This window comes from Heterodontus francisci, chromosome 14, assembly GCF_036365525.1.
Source record: "Heterodontus francisci isolate sHetFra1 chromosome 14, sHetFra1.hap1, whole genome shotgun sequence".
In the NCBI taxonomy this organism is placed as follows: Eukaryota; Metazoa; Chordata; class Chondrichthyes; order Heterodontiformes; family Heterodontidae; genus Heterodontus; species Heterodontus francisci.
In genome coordinates this window covers 41,248,165-41,275,741 of record NC_090384.1, presented here as the reverse complement: position 1 = coordinate 41,275,741, position 27,577 = coordinate 41,248,165, and the positions used below count along the sequence as shown (strand labels likewise).

The window sequence follows — 27,577 nt, the reverse complement described above, 5'->3', positions numbered from 1 at the left end:
GGAGTCTGTTTAAAATGACTCGCGTGAAGGCTTTCCCCACTGTGTTGAGCAGGGAGATTCCACGGTAGTTGTTGCAGTCACCATGGTCACCCTTGTTTTTATAGAGGGTGATAATATTGGCATCGCGCATGTCCTGTGGTACTGCTCCCTCATCCCAGCACAGGCAAAGCAGTTCATGGAGTGCTGAGAGTATAGCAGGCTTGGCACACTTGATTATTTCGGGGTAATGCCGTCCTTTCCGGGGCACTGACACGGAACACAAAAGTCCGCGTGTTTCAAGCCTGTGTCCTCAGTACCTTGCTCTACGGCAACAAGGACTGGACAACGTATGTCAGCCAAGAGCGGTGTCTCAACACATTCCATCTTTGCTGTCTCTGGAGAATCCTCGGTATCAGGGCCATATCTCCAAGTCCTCGAGACAGTCAACATCCCCAGCACGTATGCCCTAGCAAGCCAGCGGCACTTGAGATGGCTTGGCCATGTGAGCCACATGGAAGATGGCAGGATCCCCAAGGTCATATTGTACAGCGAGCTCGTCACTGGTATCAGCCCCACTGGCCATCCATGTCTCCGCTTTAGAGATGTTTGCAAATGCGACATGAAGTAATAGGGAGATACAGTGCTGAAACAGGCCCACCGAGTCTGTGCCGACCATCAACCACCCATTTATACTAATCCTACATTAATCCCATATTCCCTACCACATCCCCACAATTCTCCTACCTATAGTAGGGGCAATTTACAATGGCCAATTTACCTATCAACCTGCAAGTCTTTGGCTGTGGGAGGAAACCCACGCAGTCACAGGGGGAACTTGCAAACTCCGCATAGGCAGTACCCAAAACTGAACCCGGGTCGCTGGAGCTGTGAGGCTGCAGTGCTAACCTCTGCGCCAATGTGCCTTATGACATTGACTACAAGTCATGGGAGCCAGTTGCCAGTGATCGCCAGAGCTGGAGGACTGCTATAAAGGCTGGGCTGAAGAGAGGTGAGTCGAAGAGACTCAGCAGTTGGCAGGAAAAGAGACAGCAGTGTCAGGAGAGAGCCTACTGTGTAACAGCCCTGACAACCAACTTTACCTGCAGCACCTGTGGAAAGGTCTGTCAGTCTAGAATTGGCCTTGATAGCCACTCCAGGCACTGCTCCACAAACCACTGACCACCTCTAGGCGCTTACCCGTTGTGTCTTGAGACAAGGAGGCCAAAAGGAAATAGAGGCATAGAATACAAAGCAGGCAAGTTATGCTAAACCTTTGTAAAGCTCTATTTAGGCCCCAACTAAAGTACTGTGTCCAGTTCTGGTCACTACACTTTAGGAAGGATGTGAGGGTCCTTGAGAGGGTGCAGATGAGATTTATCGGAATGGTTCTGGGGATGGGGGCTTTTAGTTACGTGGCTAGGTTGAAAAAGCTGGGATTGTTCTCTCTAGAGCAAAGGAGATTGAGAAGAGATTTGATAGCGGTGTACAAAATTAAGACCAGGCTTAGATAATTTAGACAAGGAAAAACTGTTCCTATGAACTGATGATACAAGGACTAGGGAACACAGATTTATGATTTTGGGCAAGAGATGTAGAGAAGCAAAGCCAATGTTTCATGTCTGTGACCTTTCATCAGAACTTTTTCATCAGAATTTTTTAAAGCAGTGAGTGGTAATGACTTGGAACTCATTGCCCATGAGGGTGGTGGAAGCAGAGACAATCAATGATTTTGAAAGGAAATTTGATCGACACTTGAAGGAAATAAACTTGCAGGGCTATGGGGATCGAGCATGGGAGTGGCACTAACTGGATTGTTCAGCAGAAAGCCGGCATGGACTCAATCGTCCCCCTTCTGTGCCGCAAATGACTCTATCCCTGGAACCATTCTTGCAAATCTTTTCTGCACCCTCTCCCTTCACATCCTTCCTAAAGTATGGTGACCAAAATTGGACACAATATTCCAGCTGAGGCCAAAGTAATGTTTTATAAAGGTTGACCATAACTCCTTGCTTTTGTACACTCTGCCCCTATTTATAAAGCCCTGGATCCTATTTGTTTTATTCACTTTCTCAACCTGTCCTGTCACCTTCAATGATTTGTACACATATACCCCTTGGTCCCTCGGCTCCTGCATCCCCACTTAAATTTTATCCTTCGTTTTATATTGCCTTTCCTCGTTCTTCCTGCCAAAATTTGTCGCTTCTGACTTCTCTGCATTATATTTAATCTGACACGTGTTCGCCCATTCCACCAGCCTGTGTATGTTCTCTTGAAGTCTGTCACCATCCTCTTCACAGTTCACAATACTTTCAAGTTTTGTGTCATCCACAAATTTTGTAACTGTGACTTGCACACCCAAGTCTAGGTCAGTAATATAGACCAAGAAAAGCAGTGGGTCCGAATACCAACCCCTGGGGAACCCCACTAAATACCTTCTTCCAGTCTGAAAAACAACCGTTCACCGCTACTCTCTGTTTCCTCTCATTTAACCAACTTCCTATCCATGTTGCTACTGTCCCTTTTATTCTATGGACTTCAGCTTTGCTGATAAGCCTGTTATGAGGCACTTAATCAAAAACTTTTGGAAGTCCATATACACCATATCAACCACATTATCCTCATTAAACCCTCTCTGTTACCTCATCAAAAAACTCACTCAACTTAGTAAAACACATTTTGTCCAAGATATTCTTGTGGAGGCAGAGGGCATGGTTGAGGTATAAAATGAATACTTTGCTCCTGTCTGCATTGGAGGAGAGGATGCTGCCAGGATGTTTATGCTAATGCACGAAGTAAGTTTCGCAGAATGCAGTTCTACTGCTCTATAGAGTACTAAACTTGGGGAATTTGTTGAGTGAGGGAAGTTTAAGGGTTTTAAAGGTTGATCTCTTTTGAAAATGCAGTTAAGTTTTGCATTTAGCATTTAACTTGATTTGAACCTTAAATTATAGTGTCTATCACAGTGTTAGTGGTAAACAAGCTGCCAGCTATTGGCAGTTGCATCATTAGTTAATTAGGTGGCAAATTAGAACTGGTAATTACTGTCAGCCTGGGTTGACTCAGGTCTTTGGAATTTTTGTTAGTATAAATACAGAAGACTTTTGCCAACGCACAGAGTAAGGAGCAAGGATTCTAATTTTACTGAGTACTGCTTTTGTAGAGTACTAAATCCTGGGAATTTGGTGAGTGAGGAAAGAGGTGCTGTTCTGGTATTTTTAAAAGTGGAGCAGTCTGAGAGAAGGAGCAGGAGACAAAAAGACCTGAGAGCTGAGGTTTAGAGGCATGAACAGCTTAAACAAGATATTGACTAGATTCTAAAAGAGGGAAGAGATTTTTTTTTAGATCATGGATGGGCAGATGAGATTTGTTGCTTGCAATTGCTGCACCATGTGTGAATTTCAGGCACTTCATGTGTCTTGGGGACCGTGTGTGTAGGAAGCATCTCCAGCTGCTTGAGCTCAAGGTCAGGGTTCTGAGCTTGAGTGGTAGCTGGAGTCAATGTGGAACAACAGGAAGGCTGAGAATTTCCTGGATTGTACATTCCAGAAGGTGGCCACCCCACAGGTAGAGAGAGTTCGGGATAGTAGATGGGTGGCCATCCAGAACAGTAGGAAGAGGCAGGAAGTGCAGGAGTCTTCGGAGGTATGCCACTCTCAAACTGATATTCAGCAGGTTTAGAATGCATGTATGTAAACGCAGAAAGTGTGGTGAATAAGGTTGGTGAGCTGCAAGTACAAAAACCTGTTTGGGAATATGATGTTGTGGTCATAATGGAATCATAGCTTAAAAATTATGAGAACTCGGAGCTTAATATTCATGGATACAAAGTGTTCAAAGAGATAGGGAAGGAAAAAAGGCAGGTAGGGTGGCAGTACTGAACAGCAAATACACTGTAGCATTGGAAGGAGATAATGTCCTTCAGTGGGCAAAGATAGAATCCATTTGGTTAGAGATGAAAAGCAAAAAAGGGTCTAATTATGCAACTGGGGGTAATCTGAAGGCCTCCAAATGAGAGAAATATATAGGAGCAAATCTACAGGAAAATCACAGAGATGTGCAAGAACTATAGAGTGGTAATATAATTCGCATACAGATTGGAGTAATGTTAGTGTAAAGAGAAAGGAGGGGGAGGAATTTCTGAAACGTGTTCAGGAGAACTTCCTTGACCAGTATGTTCTCAGCCCAACTAGAAAGGAGGTATTGCTGGGTCTGGTGCTGGGAAGTGAGGTGGACCAAGCAAATGTCTCTGGGAAAACACTTGGGTAAGAATAAGCATCGTGTCGTAAGCTTTAGATTAGTAATGGAGAAGAGCAAGGAGCAATCAAAAGTAGGATATCTAAACTGGATGTGGGGTAACTTCGATAAGATGGGAAGGGACCTAGCCAAGCTAAAATAGAACTGAAGTTTGATGGAAAAACTGTAGTGGAACAATGGGTGATATTTAAGGTACATTCCAACAAGAGGGAAAGGCAAGGGCAGGGCTCCTTGGATGATGAGGGAGGTAGTGAATGTGATGAAGCCAAAAAGAACGGGTACTATGCATAATAATAAAAGCAAAATACTGCGGATGCTGGAAATCTGAAATAAAAACAAGAAATGTTGGAAATACTCAGCAGGTCTGGCAGCATCTGTGGAAAGAGAAACAGAGTTAACGTTTCGGGTCAGTGACCCTTGTTCGGTACTATGCATGTCAGGTGAATTCTTCAAGCAAGAACCAGGCCAAATACAATAAATTGAGAGGGGAAGTGAAGAGGAAAATAAGCCTGGCAAAGAGAGGATATGAAAATAGAATGGCAGTTAACATAAAAGGTAACTCAAAAATCTACCGGTATGTAAATGGGTAGTCAGATGGGGAGTGGGGTCTATTAGGGACAAGGTGATATGTGCTCAGAGGCACAGGGCAAGGCTAGAATACTTAATGAGTACTTTGTATCAGTGATTACTAAGGAACAGAATGCTGACAAAACAGCAAAAGCGGAGATGGTAGAGGTAATGGAATGGAACTGACTGGATTGCTCTACAGAGGTCTGGCATGGACCCAATTGGTTGAATGGAATCCTTCTGTACAGTAATGACTCCATGTCGCAATAAAGAGGAGGCAGTAAGGATATTGGATAAGATAAAATTAGATAAATTAGAGGTACTTAAAGGTTTGCTGGAAATGCTTAGCAGGTGAAGCAGTGTCTGTGAAGAGAGAAATGGGGTTAATGTTTCAGGTTGATGACCTCTCATCAGAAATGGAAAAAGTTAGAGATGTAACGATTTCAAGCAAGTACAGAGGCAGGGAAAGGTTGGGGTGGGGGGTGGGGTGGGGGGTGGGGTGGTGGTGGATGCAGTTTAGTGAAAGAACAAAAGGGAAGTCTTGTGACAAAATGGAAGGCAGGAGAGATTAAATGACAAAAGTGACGATGGTCCAAGGGAAAAGGAGATAGTAATGGGACAAGTAAAGAAACGGGTGGCACAGTAGCGCAGTGGTTAGCACCGCAGCCTCACAGCTCCAGCGACCCAGGTTCAATTCTGGGTACTGCCTGTGTGGAGTTTGCAAGTTCTCCGTGTTTGCGTGGGTTTCCTCCGGGTGCTCCAGTTTCTTCCCACAGCCAAAAGACTTGCAGGTTGATAGGTAAATTGGCCATTATAAATTGCCCCTAGTATAGGTAGGTGGTAGGGGAATATAGGGACAGGTGAGGATGTGGTAGGAATATGGGATTAGTGTAGGATTAGTATAAATGGTTGGTTAATGGTCGGCATAGACTCGGTGGGCCGAAGGGCCTGTTTCAGTGCTGTTTCTCTAAATCTAAATATAAAAGATGGGTCTAGAGTAGTTGTAAATGAGTCTTCAGCAACAGCAGCCATTCAAAAAAAAGTGGGGGCAGAGGTTATGTTCTGAAATAGTTGAACTCAGTGCTGAGTCTGGAAAGCTGTAAAGTGCCTAATCAAAAGATGAGATGCTGTTCCTCAAGCTTACCTTGAACTTTGTTGGAACAGTGTAGGAGGCTGAAGATAGAGAGGTCAAAGTGGGAGTGGGGTGGAGAATTTTTTTTTTTATTCGTTCATGGGAAGTGAACATCGCTGCATGGTCAGCATTTGTTTCCCACCCCTAATTAAAATGGTGGGTGACTGGAAGCTTGGGTCACGCTTGCAGACTGAATGAAGATGTTTCATAAAGCAGTCATGTAATTTGTATTTGGTCTCCCTAGTGTAGAGGAGGCTGCATTGTGAGCAGGAAATGCAGTATACTAAATTGAAAGAAGTGTAAATAAAACCCTGCTTCACCTGGAAAGAGTGGTTCGAGCCTTGGATGTTGGGAAGGAAGAACAGTAAAGGGCAGGTGTTGCACCTCTTGTGTTTGCATGAGAAGCAGTGCGCAGATGGAAGAGGAGGAAGAGGACGGGAAGAGACATCCGGGATCCCTTCTGTCCCGACGAGCTGTCCGTGCGCAGATACTTGGACTCCAGTTCATCTGAGACATTAACACTACAATCCCCACCTTTCAATTCATCTGCTATGGAACATCATAATGTCTTCTTGGCCAAAATCCTGAAATAAAAGCCACTGACAAAAATGCATTTCATATCACTTTATCTTACAACATTTCCAATAATACACACAAAACTGAACTATTCACCGTCGTGCATTCCCTTCGTGCCTGGATTGTGGGTGCCTTTGCCTGTCCCAAGCAGTGCTTCCCCATTTGCTGCAGCATGGGCGGCACAGTGGTGCAGCGGTTAGCACCGCAGCCTCATAGCGCCAGCAACCTGGGTTCAATTCTGGGTACTGCCTGTGTGGAGTTTTCAAGTTCTCCCTGTGTCTGCATGGGTTTCTACCAGGTGCTCCGGTTTCCTCCCACAGCCAAAGACTTGCAGGTTGATAGGTAAATTGGCCATTGTAAATTGCCCCTAGTATAGGTAGGTGGTAGGAGAATGGTGGGGATGTGGTAGAAAATATGAGATTAATGTAGGATTAGTATAAAGGGGTGGTTGTTGGTTAGCACAGACTCGGTGAGCCAAAGGGCCTGTTTCAGTTCTGTATCGCTTAAAAAAAAAGGCTGGTTGAAGACCATTGACTTTCAGTGGGAGAGACTGCAGATGACCTTGCAGCATACCCTCAAGCAGCTCTGACCCTAGAAGACCTGACTTTGGACTGTACCACCTTGACATGCAGTCTGGGTTGGCTGGCTGAGAAGCAAGGGCACTGGTGGGGTGGCAGTGGTCGGAGCACGAATGCTGCCCTCCTGAGGAAGGACAGCAGGTTCTTGCTCCACAAAGCCACTGGCACTCCCCTGGAGCAGTGCCTTAGTAATCTGTTGGAGGACAGATTGTGGACTGCTTGAGAGCCTGCATGCCCCTTTGAGCACTGGAATCTGCAGCCATCATGGCAGCAAGTATGGATCTCAGTCTGAGCTTCTAGTGCAGTACTCAGATGCTGTGTGGCTTCTGTAAGGCTGCAATGGAAGTTGCGTTATCGGCCACCAGACGTTGCATGAAGGGTGGATCCACAAGTACTGTCAAGAAGTTGGCTACCACTTCCACATTGGAAAGGCTGGGTTCCAAGCTCTGCATAAAGCCCTGTGCCAGTTTGGAGCTAAACTACTCCATGCTCCTTGACATTGACAAGTGGGTCTGTGGTAGGCCTGCCAATGCACCAAGTATCTCGGTATGCACACCCATCAGCCTTTTTCTGTATACTGCCCCATCGATGACCTCACCTGAGTCCTCTGCAGCAGAGCTCACCTCCAGTAAGTTGACAGATAAACTAACCTTTCCCCCTGGCTACAGTCCATTCATGCTTTGTGGCTTACCACATGCTGATCCTGACTCTATACAACCCTCTAAGATGCCAGTATCTGCGATGGTGGCTGAGACTGTTAGATCAAGTGACTGTGCTTCTTCTTTACTGGTCTGGTGTAGCTCTTGCTCTTTATGCTGAGTCTGCCCTGGCTGACCAGGCAGAAGTTCTTGGTAGCCAAAAGCAGAAATGCAGAAGGGAAGAATTGGGATGAGGAAAAGGGGAATGGGGTGGAAAGCAAGACGTCCATGGTCACACCATCTGCAGCTTGCACTTCATGCCAGATAGCAGGATGAGAGTGAGGTGGGATTTGAGAAGGGGTGTAAGGCAGTTCCTTACCGTCATCCTGAATGTTCTCGGTGACTCTAGATGCAACAGCTTCAGTCACAACTGGCCCCATGATGTGGAGCACAATTGCCTCCAGAGGGCTGTCATTGCAGGCGTGCCTCTTCCCCTGTTTATCTGCTGCTCCCTGCTGTTATAGGCCACTTTGTCCTGCAAGAGAGAGAGAAGAATGTCAGTGAATGTGTTTTGATCGTGTGCCTGCCATAGCTGAATAGCTGGAAGTATGCTAAAGCTGTGACAGGTGGTGTGAGGCTGGTAACATTAGAACATGTATGAGGGTAAGGTGGAGTATCTGAATATTGGCAAGAGTCCTTATTGCTGATGAGTGAATGATGGGGTTGTGGTGCACTGTGGTTGTGAGATATTGGTGGAGTGGTGAGTAGGAAATTTAGTTTAGTTTAGTTTAGAGATACAGCACTGAAACAGGCCCTTCGGCCCACCGAGTCTGTGCCGACCATCAACTACCCATTTATATTAATCCTACACTAATTCCATATTCCTACCTCATCCCCACCTGTCCCTACATTTCCCTACCACCTACCTATACTAGGGGCAATTGCTAATGGCCAATTTATCTATCAACCTGCAAGTCTTTTGGCATGTGGGAGGAAACCGGAGCACCCGGAGAAAACCCACGCAGACACAGGGAGAACTTGCAAACTCCACGCAGGCAGTATCCAGAATTGAACCCAGGTAGCTGGAGCTGTGAGGCTGCCGTGTTAACCACTGCGCCACTGTGCTGCCCCATATCATGAGATATCATGTGAAAATGCATTCCCTGATCTTGATGACTTGTGTGCTGTCATTGATGTTTTTTCTGGTCCTTGGGGCCAGAATCTGGGAAATGACCCCCATGGCCAACTGCTCCCCTTTCCATCTCAGGGCCTCCTGGCCCCCTTTGGGAACATGGCATCTTTCCTCCTTTCCTCCTTTCCTCCTCCATCACTAATGCCTCCAGTGAGACATTAGAAAACCTAGGAGGCCTCGCTTTTGCCTCTTGCTCCATTTGCAAAGAGGGACCGGAAATAAGAGTACTGAATTGGGGAAAGGCAGATTTCAATATGATAAAACAGGATCTGGCCAAAGTGAACTGGGAGCAGCTTCTTCCAGGAAAGTCTACATCAGACCAGTGGGAGTCATTTGGAAGGGAAATTTTGAGGGTTCAGGTGCAGATTGTTCCTGTAAAAGTGAAGAGTAGGACCAACAGGTCAAGGGAACCCTGAATGTCAAGGGATATAGAGGATTGGATAAGGAAAAAAAAGGAGACATATGGCAGATTCAGAGTGCTGAAAACAGCAGAGGCCCGACAGGAGTGTAGAAAGTGTAGGGGAATACTTAAAAAAGTAATTAGGAGAGCGAAGAGGGGGCATGAAAAATCACTGGCAGACAAGATAAAGGAAAATCCCAAGGCATTTTATAAGTATGCTGGGGGCAAGAGGATAACCAGGGAAAAAGTGGGGCCCATTAGGGATCAAAGTGGCAATCTGTGTGTGGAGCAGGAGGACACAGGGGAGGTTTTGAATGATTATTTTTCATCTGTGTTCACTATGGAGAGGAATGATGTAGGTGTAGAGATCAGGAAAAGAGATTGTGATATACTTGATCAAATTAGCTTTGAAAAGGAGGAAGTATTAGCTGTTTTAGCAGGCTTGAAGGTGGATAAATCCCCAGGCCCAGATGAGATGGATCCCAAGCTGCTATGTGAGGCAAGGGAGGAGATAGCGGGGGCTCTGACACAAATTTTCAGATCCTCTCTGGCCACAGGAGAGGTGCCAGAGGATTGGAGGACAGCCAATGTGGTACCATTATTTAAGAAGGGTAGCAGGGATAAACCAAGTAATTACAGGCCAGTGAGTCTAACATCAGTGGTAGGGAAATTATTGGAAAAAATTCTGACAGGATTAATCTCCACTTGGAGAAGCAGAGATTAATCAAGAATAGTCAGCATGGCTTTGTCAGGGGGAGATCGTGTCTAACAAATTTGATTGAATTTTTCTGGAGGTAACTAGAGGTGTAGATAAGGGTAAAGCAGTTGATGTAGTCTACATAGACTTCAGTAAGGTTTTTGATAAGGTCCCACATGGGAGATTGGTTAAGAAAGTAAAGGCCCATGGGATCCAGGATAATTTGGCAAATTGGATTCAAAATTGGCTTAGTGGCAGGAGGCAGAGGGTGATGGTCGAGGGTTGTTTCTGCGAGTGGAAGCCTGTGACCAGTGGTGTACCGCAGGGATCGGTGCTGGGACCCTTACTGTTTGTAGTGTACATTAATGATTTAGACGTGAATATAAGAGGTATGATCAGTAAGTTCACAGTTGACATGAAAATTGGTGGTGTCGTAAATAGTAAGGAGGATAGCCTTAGACTACAGGACGATATAGATGGGCTGGTAAGATGGGCGGAGCAGTGGCAAATGGAGTTTAATCCTGAGAAGTGTGAGGTGATGTACTTTGGGAGGTCTAACAAAGCAATGGATTAGACAATGGATGGTAGGACCCTAGGGAGTACAGAGGGTCAGAGGGACCTTGGGGTACTTGTCCATAAATCACTGAAGGCAGCAGCACAGGTAGATAAGGTGGTTAGGAAGGCTTACGGGATACTTGCCTTTATTAGCCAAGTCATAGAATATAAGAGTAGGGGGTTCTGATGGAGCTGTATAAAATGCTGGTTAGGCCATAGTTGGAATACTGTGTACAGTTCTGGTCACCACACTACAGGAAGGATGTGATTGCAATGGAGAGGTTGCAGTGGAGATTCACCAGGATGTTGCCTGGCCTGGAGCATTTCAGTTATGAAGACCAACTAGATAGACTGGGGTTGTTTTCCTTGGAGCGGAGAAGGCTGAGGGGGGACCTGATTGAGGCATACAAAATTATGAGGGGCATTGATAGGCTAGATAGGAAGAACCTTTTTCCCTTAGAGGAGAGGTCAATAACTAGGGGGCATAGATTTAAGGTAAGGGGCAGGAGGTTTAGAGGGGAGTTGAGGAGGAATTTTTTCACCCAGAGGGTGGTTGGAATCTGGAACATACTGCCTGAAGGAGTGGTAGAGGCAGGAACACTTCCAACATTCAAGAAATATTTAGATGAGCTCTTGAAACGCCATAACATACAAGACTACGGACCAAGTGCAGGGAAATGGGATTAGTTAGGACAGGTGCTTGATGGTCAGCATAGGCTCGTTGGGCCGAAGGGCCTGTTTCTGTGCTGTAAAACTCTATGACTCTCTGACTCTATGCTGTGCTTTTCCTTCCAGCCAAGTGTTCTAGAGACAGCTACCGCCTTCCTGTTGCATGAGTGCAGCTCTGCTTCAAGAAGAACAGGCTGCCTTTAAGAGGTCCGGGCTAGCTGTACATCACACTAGCTGCACACACTGCTTGGCTGTAAGATTTAGAACCTTACTGATAATTTGTTCTTGGACCAGACAGTACGAATTCAGACAAGGAGACACCTGATATAGTGGTATCAGGGTGAATTATTAAGGCTAAAAGCAAATCTAAGCCAGTTGATATCCAAGTCCAGATGGCCTTTACTTTCCACCGGCTCTATTGGCACAGATGGCTCGTGACTCCTCTTGTCTCTCCCTTTGTCTTCTTCAAATTTGTGCACCGAACCTCTCCAGGTCTGTCCTTTTATTCGTTGTAGCTGGTGGCTCTTCCTGTGCACTGATTGATTGGTTCATACATATCACTATTTCGATTGGTCCTGCCGTTTCATTTGTCAGTACTTCCGTTTGTATGTTGATCATGATCACATGCGCAAAATAATGTGTACAAACCTTGAGGTCCATTGGATCACACTTTTCCGGCAAGTCTCATCCTGCTTCTCTGTTGTATTTTGATCATAACTTGTGACATAGTTTTAAATATCTGTTCTTTTCTTTCCCTTTAACTGTTCATGTTATTAGATCATCCATTTCCAGCGAGACTCATCTTGTTTTTCTGTTACATTTTGATCACAACTTATTACATTGTTTTCGATATCTTCTTTTCCTTGTGATCACCAAAGGAATCACAAAGTAATTTTGATTGACTCAAACTGTATAGGCAGCATTTTTTCCAGTAAGATACACAGCTAAAGTTAACTCTTCATTTACCAAAATCTTATACAAAACATATAAATATATATGAAAGTACATAAAATTCAAAACAAAAAAATGCCAGTAAAAATGACAGAATCCACATTTCTTACAGTCCCCACCTGGAGGTTGAAATGCAGCATAGCATTGATTCCTCACAATTAATTATTTTTTTCCAAATAAGGTAATGATGTTTTGGAGCTCCATCTAAAATGATACATATGCAGGATTTACTCTTTCACTGTTCTGAACTGATTGATATGATACCATTTTCTTTCTTTGTCACCAACTTTCCCTTTTGTCCTAGGGAACTGAATCAAATATATGGCCGGATTGAGTTTGTCAATGATGGGAAATGGCCCATTCCACTTGGGTTCAAATGCACTTTCCTTCCTCCCATAATTTAAAACCATGACAGTATCACCTACTTGGTACTCAAATGGTCGTATCTTATTGTAAAATTACTTTTTGATCTGTTTTTTTAGATTTTCCCAGGTTTCTAGCAAAACGTCGGTTAATTTTTCCTGTGTGTTCTATCATTTGTTCAAACCATTTGGAACTACAGGGTTCTATGGTCATGAGGACCATACCAGTGAGGGTGAGATGTCCTGGAATTCTCCTGATAGGGTGAAATTCCTGTTGTCTTATGAGGGGTGAACCATATGGCCATGAGACATGCAGGCAGTATGTTAGCCCAAGAGCGATGCTCGGTACATAGCTTTCTGAGCATTGTTTTCAATGTCCTATTTCCCCTTTCCACTATCCCTGAGGATTGTGGATGGTGTGAGATGTGTAATTTATGGCGGATGCCCAACAATTCTTGCAATTGGGAAATTTTTTTCCTGTAAGATGGGACCCTTGGTCACTATCCACCTGTAGTGGTAATCCCCATCTACAGATCATCTCACTCAATAAAATTCTGGCAGCAGTGAGTGCAGTGTTTGATCTACAGGGGAAGGCCTCAATCCACTTGGTAAGTTGATCTATGATAACCAAGGCATATGCTCTCATTTTCAGAAGAGTTATGAATAAGCTGCTATTGTCTCCTGAGACTAGCTAAGGAAGGATTATCGATGTCATCCAGTGCTCCACCCAAACAGATGCCTGATCACTAATACTTGGGATGTTATATTTTATCAGTTACAAGAGAATTCCAACTTGAGTTTCAATCATGGCTACAACAAGGTCAATGAGGACAACCAGAACCACAACAGTTGTGACTGAGCAGTCTACTGGATTGGGGATCACCAAAGTGAAGAAAGTGAGCCAGGTGACGAAAATCACATCCGAAGAAGGTAACTGCCAAAAATTTTCCTCATTTTGCGGACAGCATGTCAACCCGGAAACTGCAGATCTCCCCTACACCAACCCCTCACTATATACCGCAACTGTGGACTTCACAGAGTTTCCTTACATTGACCCCTGAACATGTTTCTCAACCCTGAACCTCACAAAGCTCCCATCATTAACAGTAACAGTATTTTTCAATTCTGAAACTGAGTTCGTGCATATTAATTTCGCAAGAGCTTTTCTACATTAACTGTAGCAACCTTGAACCTCACAGAGCTTCCCTACACTAATTATGATAGCACATCTCAACCCTGAGCCTCATGGTACTTCTTTATATTAACTGTGAACCTCGCAGAAGTCCTCTATATCAACTTGAGCTGTTCTTTTCAACCCTAAACCTCATAGAGCTTCCCTGCATTAATCCTGGTCACAATCACAACAATAGCTCACATTTATATAGTGCCTTTAAAGTTGTAAAAAAATCCCAATGCACTTTTAGTTGAGGGTCAGACCCAAGCAGGAGAAAATATTATAGGAGGTGACTGAAGGCATTGTCAAAGTGATAGATTTTAATGAGGTTTTTAAAATGCGATGTAGACAGTTTTAGGAAGAGATTTCCAGAATGTGAAGCAAAGATGATGATAGAGCAGAGGGAGGGGGATGTATGCAAGAGACCAGAGCTGGATTAGCAGAAGGCTGGAGGAGGTTGTAGAGGTAAATAGTAATGCTCCCTCTAAGCTGACAGGCCACGCACAAGTCAGCCCCTTTAAATTACCATGCAGTCAAGGCCATGCAAACAGATTTAAAGAAACCACGCACCTAAAGAAATCGCATGCACTCTTGGAAAAAATTTAGAGGGACCATTGATAAACAAACGCAATATGATTGAGGGATTTGTAAATGGGAATGAGGATTTTAAGTTCAATACATTGAGCGATTGAGATCCAGTGGAGGTGGCCAAGGATAAGGATGATCGGGGAATGACATTTTGTTTTGGATAGGATACATACAGTATAATTCAGGATGAGTTGGAGTTTATGGAGGGTGGAACTTAGGAAACCAGTGAAGAAGAATTGGAAAAATAGAGTCTGAAAGTGACTGTATGAATGAAGGTTACATTAGCCACAAGGCTGAGGTAGAGATGCAGAAGGGTAATATTTTGGGCGTGGAAGTTGGACATGCTGAGTAGATTGTTTGGAAGCAGTGAAGTTGTGAAGGCTGGAGGGCAGGAGTCGAGGGAATTGGGAATCAGAAATGCTGGAGTCAGATCTAGGAAATCATTTTGTTTCAAAGAGTTGATGGTGATTGTAAAGTAGTTGGAGACAAACTAGAATATGTAGATAGCAAGTGAAACAGGAAAGTGGTGAGATATGATCTTGTCAGTAATAGAGAACTCAGAAGTGGTGAGGCCTTGCATGATGGTGAGGTTGATGGGATGGCTGAGGGTATGGGTGGGCGAGTTAATATATAGTGTGAGGTATGCAATGTATTATGCAAGCAGCAGTCCTATTTCTCACACTCTATATCCTTAGCTCTATTTAGCCTATGTTAAAAATACCAAGTTACTTTAAGTGACATTTCAGGGCAAGTTGCTTTGTGAGCTCAAGCAATTTAGGATTTGAATTCATACTTTTCACAATTTTCATTGGAACCTTTGACAAACATCAATCTGAGGAAATTCATCAGCCTATTGGGCTGTTCTGAATATGACTCTTTACCCCTCAACTGAAGAGCTGTGCACCCATTGTGAATATTGGAAAAGAGATAACCATCCAGGAACAGTTTCATTAACAATCTGCAGCATATGTTTGCTGTTAAAAAAGTGTTATGACTAAGGCGGGAGGAGTGCTCTGTCTTTTCTAGTTCCACTTCTCCAAAGGTCACAACATATATTTAAATGTTTACCCAGATACCAATGCTGTCTATCATAAATGCTTTATCTCTGAATAAAATACACCAACCAGGTTTCTTGAAACAACAGAATTATCCATTTATTATCAAAACAAGACTTATGCAGTAACGAAGCAAAGCATTAACACACAGAAATCTGAAAGTTCCCTTTTTAGTTTAGACACACACACACACAGGTTAACCAAAAAATAAAGAGAATTTGTCTTTAGAGCTTTGTTACAAAAAAAAAAGAATACTTTGGCCAAATACTAACTAATTCTAGAAGAAAAAAAGATATGGAAAGATGTCAGTGGTCCCTTTTTGGTCTGGTGTCCCAAATATGCATACGAGGCATCTTCCTAGAATAATTATTTTCAGGCAATGTTGAAGATCAGTTTGGAAGGCTTTCCAGGAGAAATGTGGCAACAGGGGTTTCCAGCAGGCCGTTCAGAAGGAATGCAACATCAATTTCTCTATTTCTTATACTCGCTTCTAAGCGCTTCTCAAAGAGATGAAAAAGGCTGAGCTGGGGTTTTGTCCTTGGCAGTTGATTTTTAAACTCCTTTCAAAACACTATCCATACCCCAACTGACTTTCCAAAGAAAAACCAAAACAATATCTCAAGAGTCAAGCCTCCTGACCCCTATAAATCTTGACCTGTCACTTCTCTGCAAACATCTTTCCCAGGTCAAAAAGCCCCTGCTGGGTACTTATCTGAAGACAGGTGAGTTCCAGTAAATGTTGTTTTCAAACAACCTCTCTGACCCTTGTAAATAAAAATCCATGGAATCCTTTTCAGTTTTAAAACACAAGTCCTCAAAATTGAACAAAAAATGGAAGCACTTGCATAACACCTTCATGCTTGGAGGAATGCAACGTCATTTTTAAATGTGTTTCATTACAAAGAGTGGAAAAAACAGAAGATGAAAAATATTCAAACACATTTACACATTCATTCTCGTTCACTCTGTACCCATAGCTAATGCAGTTCTGCTTTGTACCATCTTTTCACTCAGATAACTCAAAGCAAAGTTAAATCCTAGACGAAGCATCTGCAGTTACATTATTTTTTCCTGCAATGTGGATAATCTTTAAGTGATAAGATTGCAATAGTAAACTCCATCGGAATAGTCTGACATTTTGGTTTTTGAATTTTTCCACATAGGCTAGGGAATTATAATTAGTATATCTCTCTGTAATTGTAGTGGACATAGATCTCAAAATGCTTGAGAGCTAGTAATAAGCCTAGGATTTCTTTTTCCACTGTTGAATATCTTCTTTGGTGTCGATTTAGCTTTTTGGAAAAGTATCGCACTGACCTTTCTATGCCTGATTCATTGTCATGTAACAGGACTGCACTGACCCCCAGGTCATTAGCATCAATTGCTACCTTGAAGGGCTTAGTGAAATTTGGAGCAGCCAACACTAGTTCATTAATGAAAATGGTTTTCAGCTTCTCAAAAGATACTTGGCACTCCCCTGACTACTCTACCTTGTAGGAAATCTGTCAGTGAAGTAGCTTTGGTACCAAAACTTGATACAAACTTGCAGTAGAAACCACACATCCGCAAAAACCTCATGATTTCTTATTTAGTCTTAGGGGCAGGGAACTCTACCAATGCTTTTACTTTTGCTGTTCTTGGCAACACTTGTCCTTGTCCTACTATATGTCCGAGGTAGGTAACCCTTGCTTTTGCAAATTCACTTTTGGCAAAGGTTATCACTAAATCAGTCGATTGTAATTTTCTAAACACAGCTTCTCGTTGTTTCAAGTGGTCCTTCCAAGTGTCACTGTATACCAGTACATCATTAAGGCAAACCATACAGTTAGGAACACTGACTACCACTTGGTTCATTAGTCACTGAAAAGTGACAGGGGCATTTTTTAGCCTGAATGGCATCACTTAACATTGGAAAAGACCATCTGGTGTGACAAAGGCTGATATTTCTTTAACTTGGGGTATTAAAGGAACATGACAGTATTCCTTTAACAAATCTATTTTTGTAAGAAATATGGCACTGCCCACTCTGTCAATACAGTCTTCCAAGTGAGGAATTGGGTAGGAGTCTGCCTTTGTTACTCCATTAACCTTACTGTTGTCTATGCAGAATCTAGTTGAACCACCAGGTTTAGGCACTAAAACCACTGGGGAATGCCAGCTGCTTTGACTTGGTTCAATTAGGTGGTTTTCCAGCATGTATTGAATTTCTGCTTTTACCTGGGCCTGTTTCTCTGGACTTAAACAATTAGGATATAGTTTTATCGGAAAGGATTCTCCTACATCCACATCATGTGTGGCTAAGGTATACATCCTGGCTTGTCCCTACAGGTGAGTAGCCCTGAAAGGTCTTCTTGTTGTTCTGCATCTATATATGAAAGCATAGTGTCCAATCTCCATGACAATTCAGTATTAACTAACTGGATAGTAGGGGGTTCAATTTGAGAATTGTCTAGGCCTCTTTCTGCCTCATCTTCACTATCCCTTTCATCCCTCACTGTCCCTACTACCTGACTTATCTGTGCTTGCTTATCCTCCTTCTGTCGATGATATTGTGTCAAAATATTGATATGACACAGCCAATTCTTTTTCCGGCGATCTGGGGTGTCAATCAAATAATTTAATTTACTAATTCTTTTGACCACTTTATATGGACCACTGAACCATGCTTTCAGTGGTTCACCCTGTAAAGGCAGTAATATTAACACCTCATTCCCCGGTTGAAATGTTTGTGTCTTGGAATGCTTGTTTGCCCATTTCTTCATGGGTGTTTGGGAAGCTTTCAGGTGTTCCTGAGCCATTTTGCAGGCTCTCGTGAGCTATTCCTGGAACATAAATGTTCCATAGAGGTTTTGTCTCTCTGTTCTAAATACCTTTCTTTAATTAGTTTTAGAGGACCTCTTATCTCAGGTCCATAAACTACTTCAAAAGGATTAAAACCAGTAGACTCATTAGATGAATCCCTAGTGGCAAACAAAATAAATTTTATTCCTTTATCCGAATCATGGGGATACTCGTGACAGTATGCCCTGATCATCGTTTTTGAGGGACTGATGGTACTATTCTAAAGCCCCTCTTGTCTGTGGGTGGTATGCTAAAGACTTTAACTGTGTTATACCCACCTTACCCATAACTTCCTGAAAAGGTCCTATGATCCTACCAACATCCTACTAAATGGCTCCCCAAAAACTGGTATGGGAATTAGAGGTGCTGGTTTTATGGTAGGTTGCGATTTTCCCACAATCTGGCACGTATGGCATGTTTTACAAAACTGCACCACATCCTTGGAAAGACCTGTCCAGTAAAAGTGTTGACCAATACGTGATTGGGTCTTCCGGATCCCCACATGTCCCGCTATGGGAATTTCATGCGCTATCCTTAATATTGCCCAGTGATACTTAGGCAGTACCACTATCTGGTGAACACCCATCCATTCTTCATCCGTAAGTCTGTGAGGAGGTCTCCACTTCCTCATCAGAATCCCATTTTTAATATAGTAGCCTTCCAGAACTCCCTTTGCCTCAACTTCAGTTAGAGCTGATTGTGCCACTTTATTTAACTGTGGATCGGCTTGCTGACCCTTGATCAGAGAAGACTTATTGAATATTTCCTGCGGATTATCTAAATCCCCAAAGAAAGTTTCAGATACTCGGCTATCTGTCTGTGGTGCCAATTCTACCTCTGACATTGATACTTGTTTAGCCATTGCTCGGGTCACTACACATGAAGGAAAAATTCCTGGAACCTTTTCCTGCAACTGTTCTGTCTCTTTGACTTCACTTGGTCCTTCCATGACTACTGGAGATGCTACTACCTTCGCTCCGGCCAAATCATTCCCCAGAAGTAGGTCAACTCCATCTATCTTTGGACAACTGCTACAGTTACTGTTCCAGACATCAGGTCACACTCTAGGTGCACTCAATACAAAGGTACGGGTATATACTCCGTGTCAATACCATCCACTGAATCCTTGGCATTCAATGCACTCTCTGGTGGAAATGTTATGCCTTTCCCCAGCAAAAGAGTTTGGGTGACTCCTGTACCCCCAAGTATAACTATAGGTTTGCCTGCCTCATTAGAAGAGAAGGCTGGGAGGAGATTTGATAGAAGTATTCAAAAACATGATGGGTCTGGACAGAGTAGATAGAGAGAAACTGTTCCCACTCCCTCCAAGAACAAGAGGGCACAGAATTAAAATATTTGGTAAGAAAAGCAAAAGTGTCATGAGGAAAGTTTTTTCACGCAGGTTAAGGTCTGGAATGCGCTGCCTGAGAATGTGCTGGAGGCAGGTTCACTTGAAGCATTCAAAAGGGAATTAGACAGTTACATGAAAAGGGAGAATGTGCAGGGTTATGGGGAGAAGGCAGGGAATGGAACTGAGGGAATTGCTCTTTCAGAGAGCCAGTACAGACATGATGGGCCAAATGGCCTCCTTCTGTACTGTAACGATTCTGTGATTCTATAGATAAGGAGTTACTTTTCCTTTTGACAAGAATTCCCCATAACTTTCAGGTATCTTATTCATGCCCCCCGCACTCAAAGCAGTTTTTGTACTTAGCCTTACAGCTGCAGTCAGAGCTACAGCCTGATCTGTTGTACTCTTGGTTAGGGCCCCTTTGTCTACATTGGCTTTGTGTACCCCAGTAGGTCCCATGGGTTTTGCCTGAACCTCTAGCATTCTGCACGAATGTGTCCCAGCTTGTGTCAATGGTAACACTTAGGCTTGCGGACCTCACTTCCACCCTCAGAATCTTCCTTTCTGGTCTGAGGAGGAGATCCCAGGGCGTTTCCAACTGTCCTTTCTTGTCCCTGGCTACTTGCCTTCCTTTCACCGTCCTGCCTTCTATCCTTATTGGATCTGTGGGGGTGGTGGACAAAGGGTTTGGGGTTGTAAACAAGCTCGTAATCATCAGTGATTTCTGCTTCCTGTCTGGCTGTTGAAACTTTCTGGTTCTCTACATGGGTTCTTACTAACGGAGGGAGTGAATTTTTAAATTCTTCCAGAAGAATTAATTCCCACAGGCCTCATACATGGCCTCTACCTTTAGTGCCCGCATCCAAAGATCAAAATTAATTTGCTTTAATCTCTCAAATTCTATATAAGTCTGCCCAGACTGTCTCCGGAGGTTCTGAAATTTCTTACGGTAAGCTTTAGGGACCAACTCACAAGTAGTGAGAATAGCCATTTTTGCCATCTCATAATCTGCATAAGCCTCCTCAGAAAGCATGGCATAAACTTCATGAGCTCTGCCCATCAACCTGCTTTGTATAAGCAGTGTCCAGCTTTCCTTCGGCCACTTCATCTGTTTGGCTATCTTTTCAAAAGAAATGTAAAATGCCTTATGTCCCTTTCCTCAAACTTTGGGAGGGCTTGTAATAATTTAAACAGCTCTCCATTGGGTCCTGGGCTGGAGTCAGGTCTTTCCTCACCAGAACTTTCATCGGAGTAAAGACCATCCCTTTGTCTTAGTTCCATCCTTTTTAATTTGAATTCCCTTCTTTCACTTTCGCTTTATCTTTCCTGCTGCTCTGCTTGCTCCCTTTGAAATTGTAGTTCAAGTTTTTTTCATTTCCAATTGCAATTTGTAAGATTTGATAAAATAGGGGTGTTTTATACCCCTTTCCAAGGTGGGAACAGATTTGGCAACGCAAAGCTTGTTATGAAACGACTTTATTGAGATAAAGGTAAGGACAAGTTTGTTAAGTTCTCAGATAAACCATGGTCAGAAACTCAGGCTGTGATTAACAGTCTAACACAGATACTACCCGTATTAGAGACTGGACGGTAGAGTGCACGACTAGTTTCTCTTGCAGCTTTGGGTCCTCAAACTTTTGGCTCTCTCTCGTAGTTTCTCTTGTTGTTCACAATTCTCTGCTCCATTCTAACAAGGACAGGACTCAATTTATCCTGGCAGCTTTCCAGTTAACCTTCCCCTTTCCCAATCAATGATTAGTCTTGTATTGAAGGATGCCTTTCTTAACCAACCAAGAATCATTCTGTGATGGTTGCTAACCTTTCAGATTTACACAATTGGTACACAAAAAGGGGTCTTTGTGTTGACTGCTTTTATCTCAATGCTTTTACTTTTTGAAGATGTCTTATCTCACTACGAGACAAATCTACGCAGAAGCTGTCTTCACTGTCTGTTTCCACAGTCTCACACTTTGCTGCAAGTAAGCAGTTTAAAACTTGACATAATCTCCCAGAATCCCTCTGTCTTGACATCTTGTCCATTTTGTGCCCTATTGCCTAAGTTTTTCCATTTTATCATACTACAGTGAGGAGTTCTAAGAAAGCTAAATGTTGGTTTACGATAATAAGTCATTTGTTAGCTTATAATAGCTAGATTTTAACAATTCGTATGCTGGTTAATAACTTTTAGCAACCTAATAATCTTACAAATTGAATCCTAGCTAATTCAACTGAACTACCATCTGGTTCGCCTTTTTCTTCTTCCAGTTGCAAATGTTGTGCTATTACTTCAGTTATGTCTGCTTTCTTTGCCCCTGGTTTTAACTCTAAGACCAAGAATTCTGCCAGATCCTTTAGTCTAACCTTGGTTAAGTTTGTCATATCACTCAGGGATACATCCTCCTTCCCCAGAAAGGTCATAGCAACTAACAAAGACATTCCGGTAGTTTAGGTTACTCTATGGCACAAGAAGTCTGTTTTTTTTACATTTCTTCTTTTCAATTATTATTACCCACTTCCAGTTGCATGTCGTCGGCATTGGATTATCCTGGACGAGCCCCCAGTTATATGTTATAACTGAGGCAGGAGGAGTGCACTTGCTTTTCTAGTTCCACTTCTCCACAGGTCAAAACATATATTTAAATGTTTACCCAGGTACTGATGCAGTCAATCATATACTCTACTCTTTATCCCTGAACAAAATACACCAACCAGATTTCTTTAATAAGAACAAAATTATCCATTTATTATCAAAACAAGACTCATGCAGTAACAAAGCAAAGCATTAACACAGAGATTGAAATATTAAAGTTCCCTTTTACCTTAGCTCCTCTCTCACACACACACACACACACACACACACACACACACAACACACAACACACACACGTTAAACGCAAAATAGAGATTTTCTCTTTAGAGGTCAGTTACAAAAAAAAGACAAAAAAAAATACTTTGGCCAAATACTTGCAAATTCTTGAAGAAAATAAATGATATGGAAATATGCCCGTTGTCCCTTTTTGGTCTGGCGTCCCAAATACGCTTAGATGGCTGTCTCTTGGATCTTCCCAGAACGGTTCTTTTCAGGCGACGTTGAACATCAGTTTGATAGGCTTTCCAGGAGAAATATGGCAACAGGGGTTTCTGGCAGGCCGTTCAGGAGGAATACAGCATCAATTTCTCTATTTCTTAAACTTGCTTCTAAGAGCTTCTCAAAGAGATGGAAAAGCTGGAAGACTTTTCAAAGCGATGGAAAAGGCTGAGCTAGGGTTTTGTCTTTGGCAGGTTGATCTTTAAACTCTTTTCAAAACACTGTCTACACCCCAACTGACTGTCCAAAACAAAACTAAAACAATATCTCAAGAGTCAAGCCTCCTGACCCCTATAAATCTTGACCTGCCACTTCTCTGCAAACGTTTTTCCCAGATCAGAAGTCCCTGCTGGGTACTTATCTGAAGACAGGTGACTTCCAGTAAATGTTGTTTTCAAACAACCTCTCAGTGACCCTTGTTTCAAAAAAAAATCCATGGAATCCTTTTCAGTTTTAAAACACAAGTCCTCATAATTTAACAAAAAATGGAGGCACTTTCATAACAAAAGGTATTGCTTTTTGCTATATTTCAGAAGGACATCAGGTCCACAGGAAGTCATCAGTCACACAGCAAACACTAAACGTTGTCACACGATCCTTCGAGATCCCTCCAGGAGAGACCATCCCTGAGTTTGATGAAAAACCAAATTCCGCTGTAATACAAGAAGGTAAGCTAGCCTAGCAGTGTTACTCCCTGATTCTCCTGATTGTTCTTCTCCTACTTTTTTGATCTTGTGTAATAAACCCAATGCCATCTTAAACATTAATCTAGAGCTTAGAGTGCTCTTTATTTGAAGGATTTGTTAACAGGGACTCCTGTTAATAAATTCAAACAGATATTTATTTGCAAAAGCTAAAGACTACAGATGCTTGAAATCTGAAATAAAAACAGAAAATGCTGGAAATACTCAGCAGCTCTGGCAGCATCTGTGAAGAGAGAAACAGAGTTAATGTTTCAGATCTGTGGCCTTTTATCAGAACTGGGAAAAGTTAAAAATGTAATAGGTTTTGAGCAAGTGGGAGGGTGGGAAGAAGAACAAAAGGAAAGTCTGTGATAGGTGGATGTCGGAGAGACTAAATGACAATAGGTGTCATGCTGCAAAGCCAAAGTGAGTGGTAATGAGACAATTGAAGAAACAAAAGATGTGTCTTGAGGAGGTGTGAATAGCAGGACCCTGAATAGCTGCCATCTGAAAACAAAGAAAATAATAGAGATGCAAGAGAGAAAAAAAAACAGCAAAGAAACACGAAACAAAATGGGAGCAGAGATTATGACCTAAAATTGCTGATCTCGGTCCTGAGTCAAGAAGGCTGTAAAGTGCTCAGTTGAAAGATGAGGTGCAGTTCCTCGAGCTTGCATTCATTAGAACACTGCAGGAGGCCAACGGCAGAAAGGTCAGAGTGGGAGCAAGATGGAGTATAAAAATGACAGGAGATTGGAAGCTCGGGGTAACACATGCAGACTGAATGGAGAGGTTACACATATCTGTCTCCCAGTTTGCATTTGGTCTCCCCAATGTAGAGGAGACCATATCCATTATAGATATTTATTTGGGTCTTTTCCAAAAATACACAAAATTAACTATTTTTGGGAATTCTTTCACATGTACATTACTACGTGGTTATAAAAAATAGCAAATCCATTGTTGGTGAAAGCGCTGTTTGATATGATACCAAGTGAAGCAGACTGTCCTTAGTCCTTATTGACTTACCTGATCTCAACTGGGCAGTTAGGCCTCAACCACCCTAAGCAAGCGAAAGCAAAACTAGCTACGATCCCAACTTTGATAACTATCCAGTGACCCTGCTAGAAAGTGAAATTCTGTAGATGTAGATACGGGCTAGGTAAGGTTTGACTGTGGTGCCCTCCATGATGGATTAGCTTGCTGACACTCACTGCCTCACCTCATGTGAAGAATAGGGTGGTGGGAGTGGGTGCAACTTATGCCTGTATTGTTATACTCCAGAAAGCCAGTTGGTGAAGACTAAAACTGGAGTTCATCTTTACATATTTATATAAGCATTTATTTACAGAGTTATACAGTACCAGCAAACACTTCCGAACCCAACCAATCCATTTCAGTTTGTGCTATTTATAGGAGTACAAGCGAATCCCTAGTTAATATCCACCACCTGCATACAATTACATACAATTAATATACAATTAACATGTAGAACCATACCACAAACTTAACAATGGTCATAAGTGGAAATAAAGGTGGAGGAAAACCTCAAGAAAAGCCCAATCCTTCATATATCTTAATAAAAGCAAAATACTGCGGATGCTGGAAATCTGAAATAAAAACAAGAAATGCTGGAAATACTCAGCAGGTCTGGCAGCATCTGTGGAGAGAGAAGCAGAGTTTCAGGTCAGTGACCCTTCTTCAGAATTAGCAAATACCGAGGATTCCCTCCCACTGTGGTTGACAGGGCCCTCAACTGTGTCCGGCCCATTTCCCGCACCTCTACCATCACCTCTTCCCCTCCCTCCCAGAACCGCGACAGGGTTCCCCTTGTCCTCACTTTCCACCCCATCAGCATCCATATCCAAAGGATTCCCCCATTTCCGCCGCCTCCAGCGTGATGCCACTACCAAACGCATCTTCCCCTCCCTTTCCTTGTCAGCATTCCGAAGGGATCGTTCCCTCCACGACACCCTGGTCCACTCCTCCATTACCCCCACCACCTCGTCCCCTTCCCATGGCACCTTCTCCTGCAATCGCAGGAGGTGTAATACCCGCCCATTTACCTCCTTTCTCCTCACTATCTCCGGCCCCAAACACTCCTTTCAGGCGAAGCAGCGATTTACTTGTACTTCTTTCAATGTAGTATACTGTATTCGCTGCTCACAATGTGGTCTCCTCTACACTGGGGAGACCAAACGTGGACTGGGTGACCGCTTTGCGGAACACCTCAGCTCAGTCTGCAAGCAGGACCCCGAGCTTCCGGTTGCTTGCCATTTCAACACTCCCCACTGCTCTCATGCCCACATCTCGGTCCTGGGATTGCTGCAGCGTTGCAGTGAACATCAATGCAAGCTCGAGGAACAGCATCTCATTTACCAATTAGACACACTACAGCCAACCGGACCGAACATTGAGTTCAATAATTTCAGAGCATGACGGGACCCCCATTTTACTTTTTTTAAAGTTATTTTTCTTTTTCCTTTTTAAAGTTATTTTTTGTGTTTATTTTATTTTATTTCATCTTAGTTTGTTTAGTTTGCTTACCCACTGTTTTTTTTTTCATGTTTGTACTTGCGACTGTTCAATTTTTAGTCCGTTAACACCCTATCTGTACTAATGCTTTGTCTTTCAACACACCATTAACATATTGTTTGCCTTTGCTCCATGACCTTCTGGTCAGCTATTCTGTGACCTTGTCCTATTTACACCTTCTCCTTTGTTATCTCTTGCCCCATCCCCTCTTTACTTGCTTATAGCCTTTTACATTTCTAATATTTGCTAGTTCTGAAGAAGGGTCACTGACCTGAAACGTTAACTCTGCTTCTCTCTCCACAGATGCTGCCAGACCTGCTGAGTATTTCCAGCATTTCTTGCTTTTATTCCGTCTTATATCTTATTTCATTAGAGGTTTGTTCATTTTATATGGTCCGTCCTTGAGTCCTAGGATTGTCTACCCAAAGCAGATTCCTATCCTGATTCAGGAGCAAAATTCATTTTAGAAATACTGCTTTGGAGGAGGGGCAGTAGTTCTGCTTAATCTCTAGGGTTTGAAAAACGGTTTAACATTATTGTAAAGTAACACACCAAATGAATCTATGTGAATGCGCTAACCCAGCATGTTTTAAATGACACTCAGTGAGATTTTGATGTTTGTGCGAGTAATGTATCTGTCATATCAATTTATGCTAGTTCTGTCTGTTTTATTCTAGGCAAAGATGCTATTTTCAAAACCAAGGTGACTGGGAACCCCAAACCCACTGTTACATGGAAGAGAGGAAGTGGAAAGCCAATCAAAGAAGGAGCAAAGATTTACTTTGACAGCATCACTAAAGAGAATATTCTAAGGGTATCTGAGACCAGCAGATTTTATTGTGGAGCCAATATAGGCTGTTTTAGCCAGCTAATTAAGGCAGTTCAGAAATAACAAAAAGATAGCAGCAAAGCATACGGTTGTTTTGAAAGGAAAGGACAGATTGATGGTTTGCATGTATTTGGCAGTGTAGTACTGATATACAGCTAGCCCTGTTACACCTTTACTCTGACAATAATGTGCCATATGTTGCAGTAGCAGGGTATCCAATGACATCTGCCATGAGTTAAACTTGCCTGTCTGTTTGTTTAAGTTTTTACATTTTTGTGCCGCAAGTAGCTGAAAGTGTGTACTAATAATGGGCCTGTGAGGGAAACAGGACATCTACGACCTGAGTCAACAGGGTGACCAACAGGGTATCTCTTTAAGCAATGAGATTGAAGGACTGGAAAATAGGCAGCACAAAGACTGGGAAGGAAGTGTAAATTAGATTGGGAAATTAAATGTCAGAAAAAAATAGAGGGAAAGAAGGATTGGATTAGGAGAGAGAAAAAAGAATGACAAAGAAAAATAAAATAAACATTTTTATATTTGAAATTGGAAATTTTTAGAATGTCCAACAATTATACCAGAAGGAATGCGACTCCACACTGAATAGTTAATTTTCAGTGCCAGAGAAATTGATTGGCAGTAATTAACACTTATCAGATCGTTAAGTGTACTTACATGTGAAGTGACAAGACCACGCTCTGTGGAGAATTTAGTTTGTATCTAACGCGCAAATACAGCTATTTCAAGATGTTCAATACATTTTAATGGTGATCCTGTCAGCAAGATGCCATTTTCCCAAAGCTAATAGCCAACTGACCAACTGTGTAACAGCCCCGACAAACAAAATTTTCTGCAGCACCTGTGGAAGAGCCTGTCACTCTAG

General features: G+C 42.7%; 2 protein-coding genes across 2 annotated transcripts in view; both read left to right on the top strand.

Moving 5' to 3' along the window:
- tkfc (triokinase/FMN cyclase) overlaps positions 1-13,412 on the top strand; it is a 180,745-nt gene extending 167,333 nt beyond the window's left edge. The window contains exon 18 of the mRNA XM_068046053.1: positions 13,326-13,412. The gene's annotated coding sequence lies outside the window, so the exon portion shown is untranslated. The remainder of the gene's footprint in view (positions 1-13,325) is intronic.
- Positions 13,357-27,577, top strand: part of LOC137376989 (immunoglobulin superfamily member 22-like) — a 115,235-nt gene continuing 101,014 nt past the window's right edge. The window contains exons 1-3 of the mRNA XM_068046050.1: positions 13,357-13,480; positions 23,181-23,315; positions 26,543-26,679. Coding sequence (XP_067902151.1) covers positions 13,357-13,480; positions 23,181-23,315; positions 26,543-26,679 — 396 coding nt within the window. The remainder of the gene's footprint in view (positions 13,481-23,180; positions 23,316-26,542; positions 26,680-27,577) is intronic.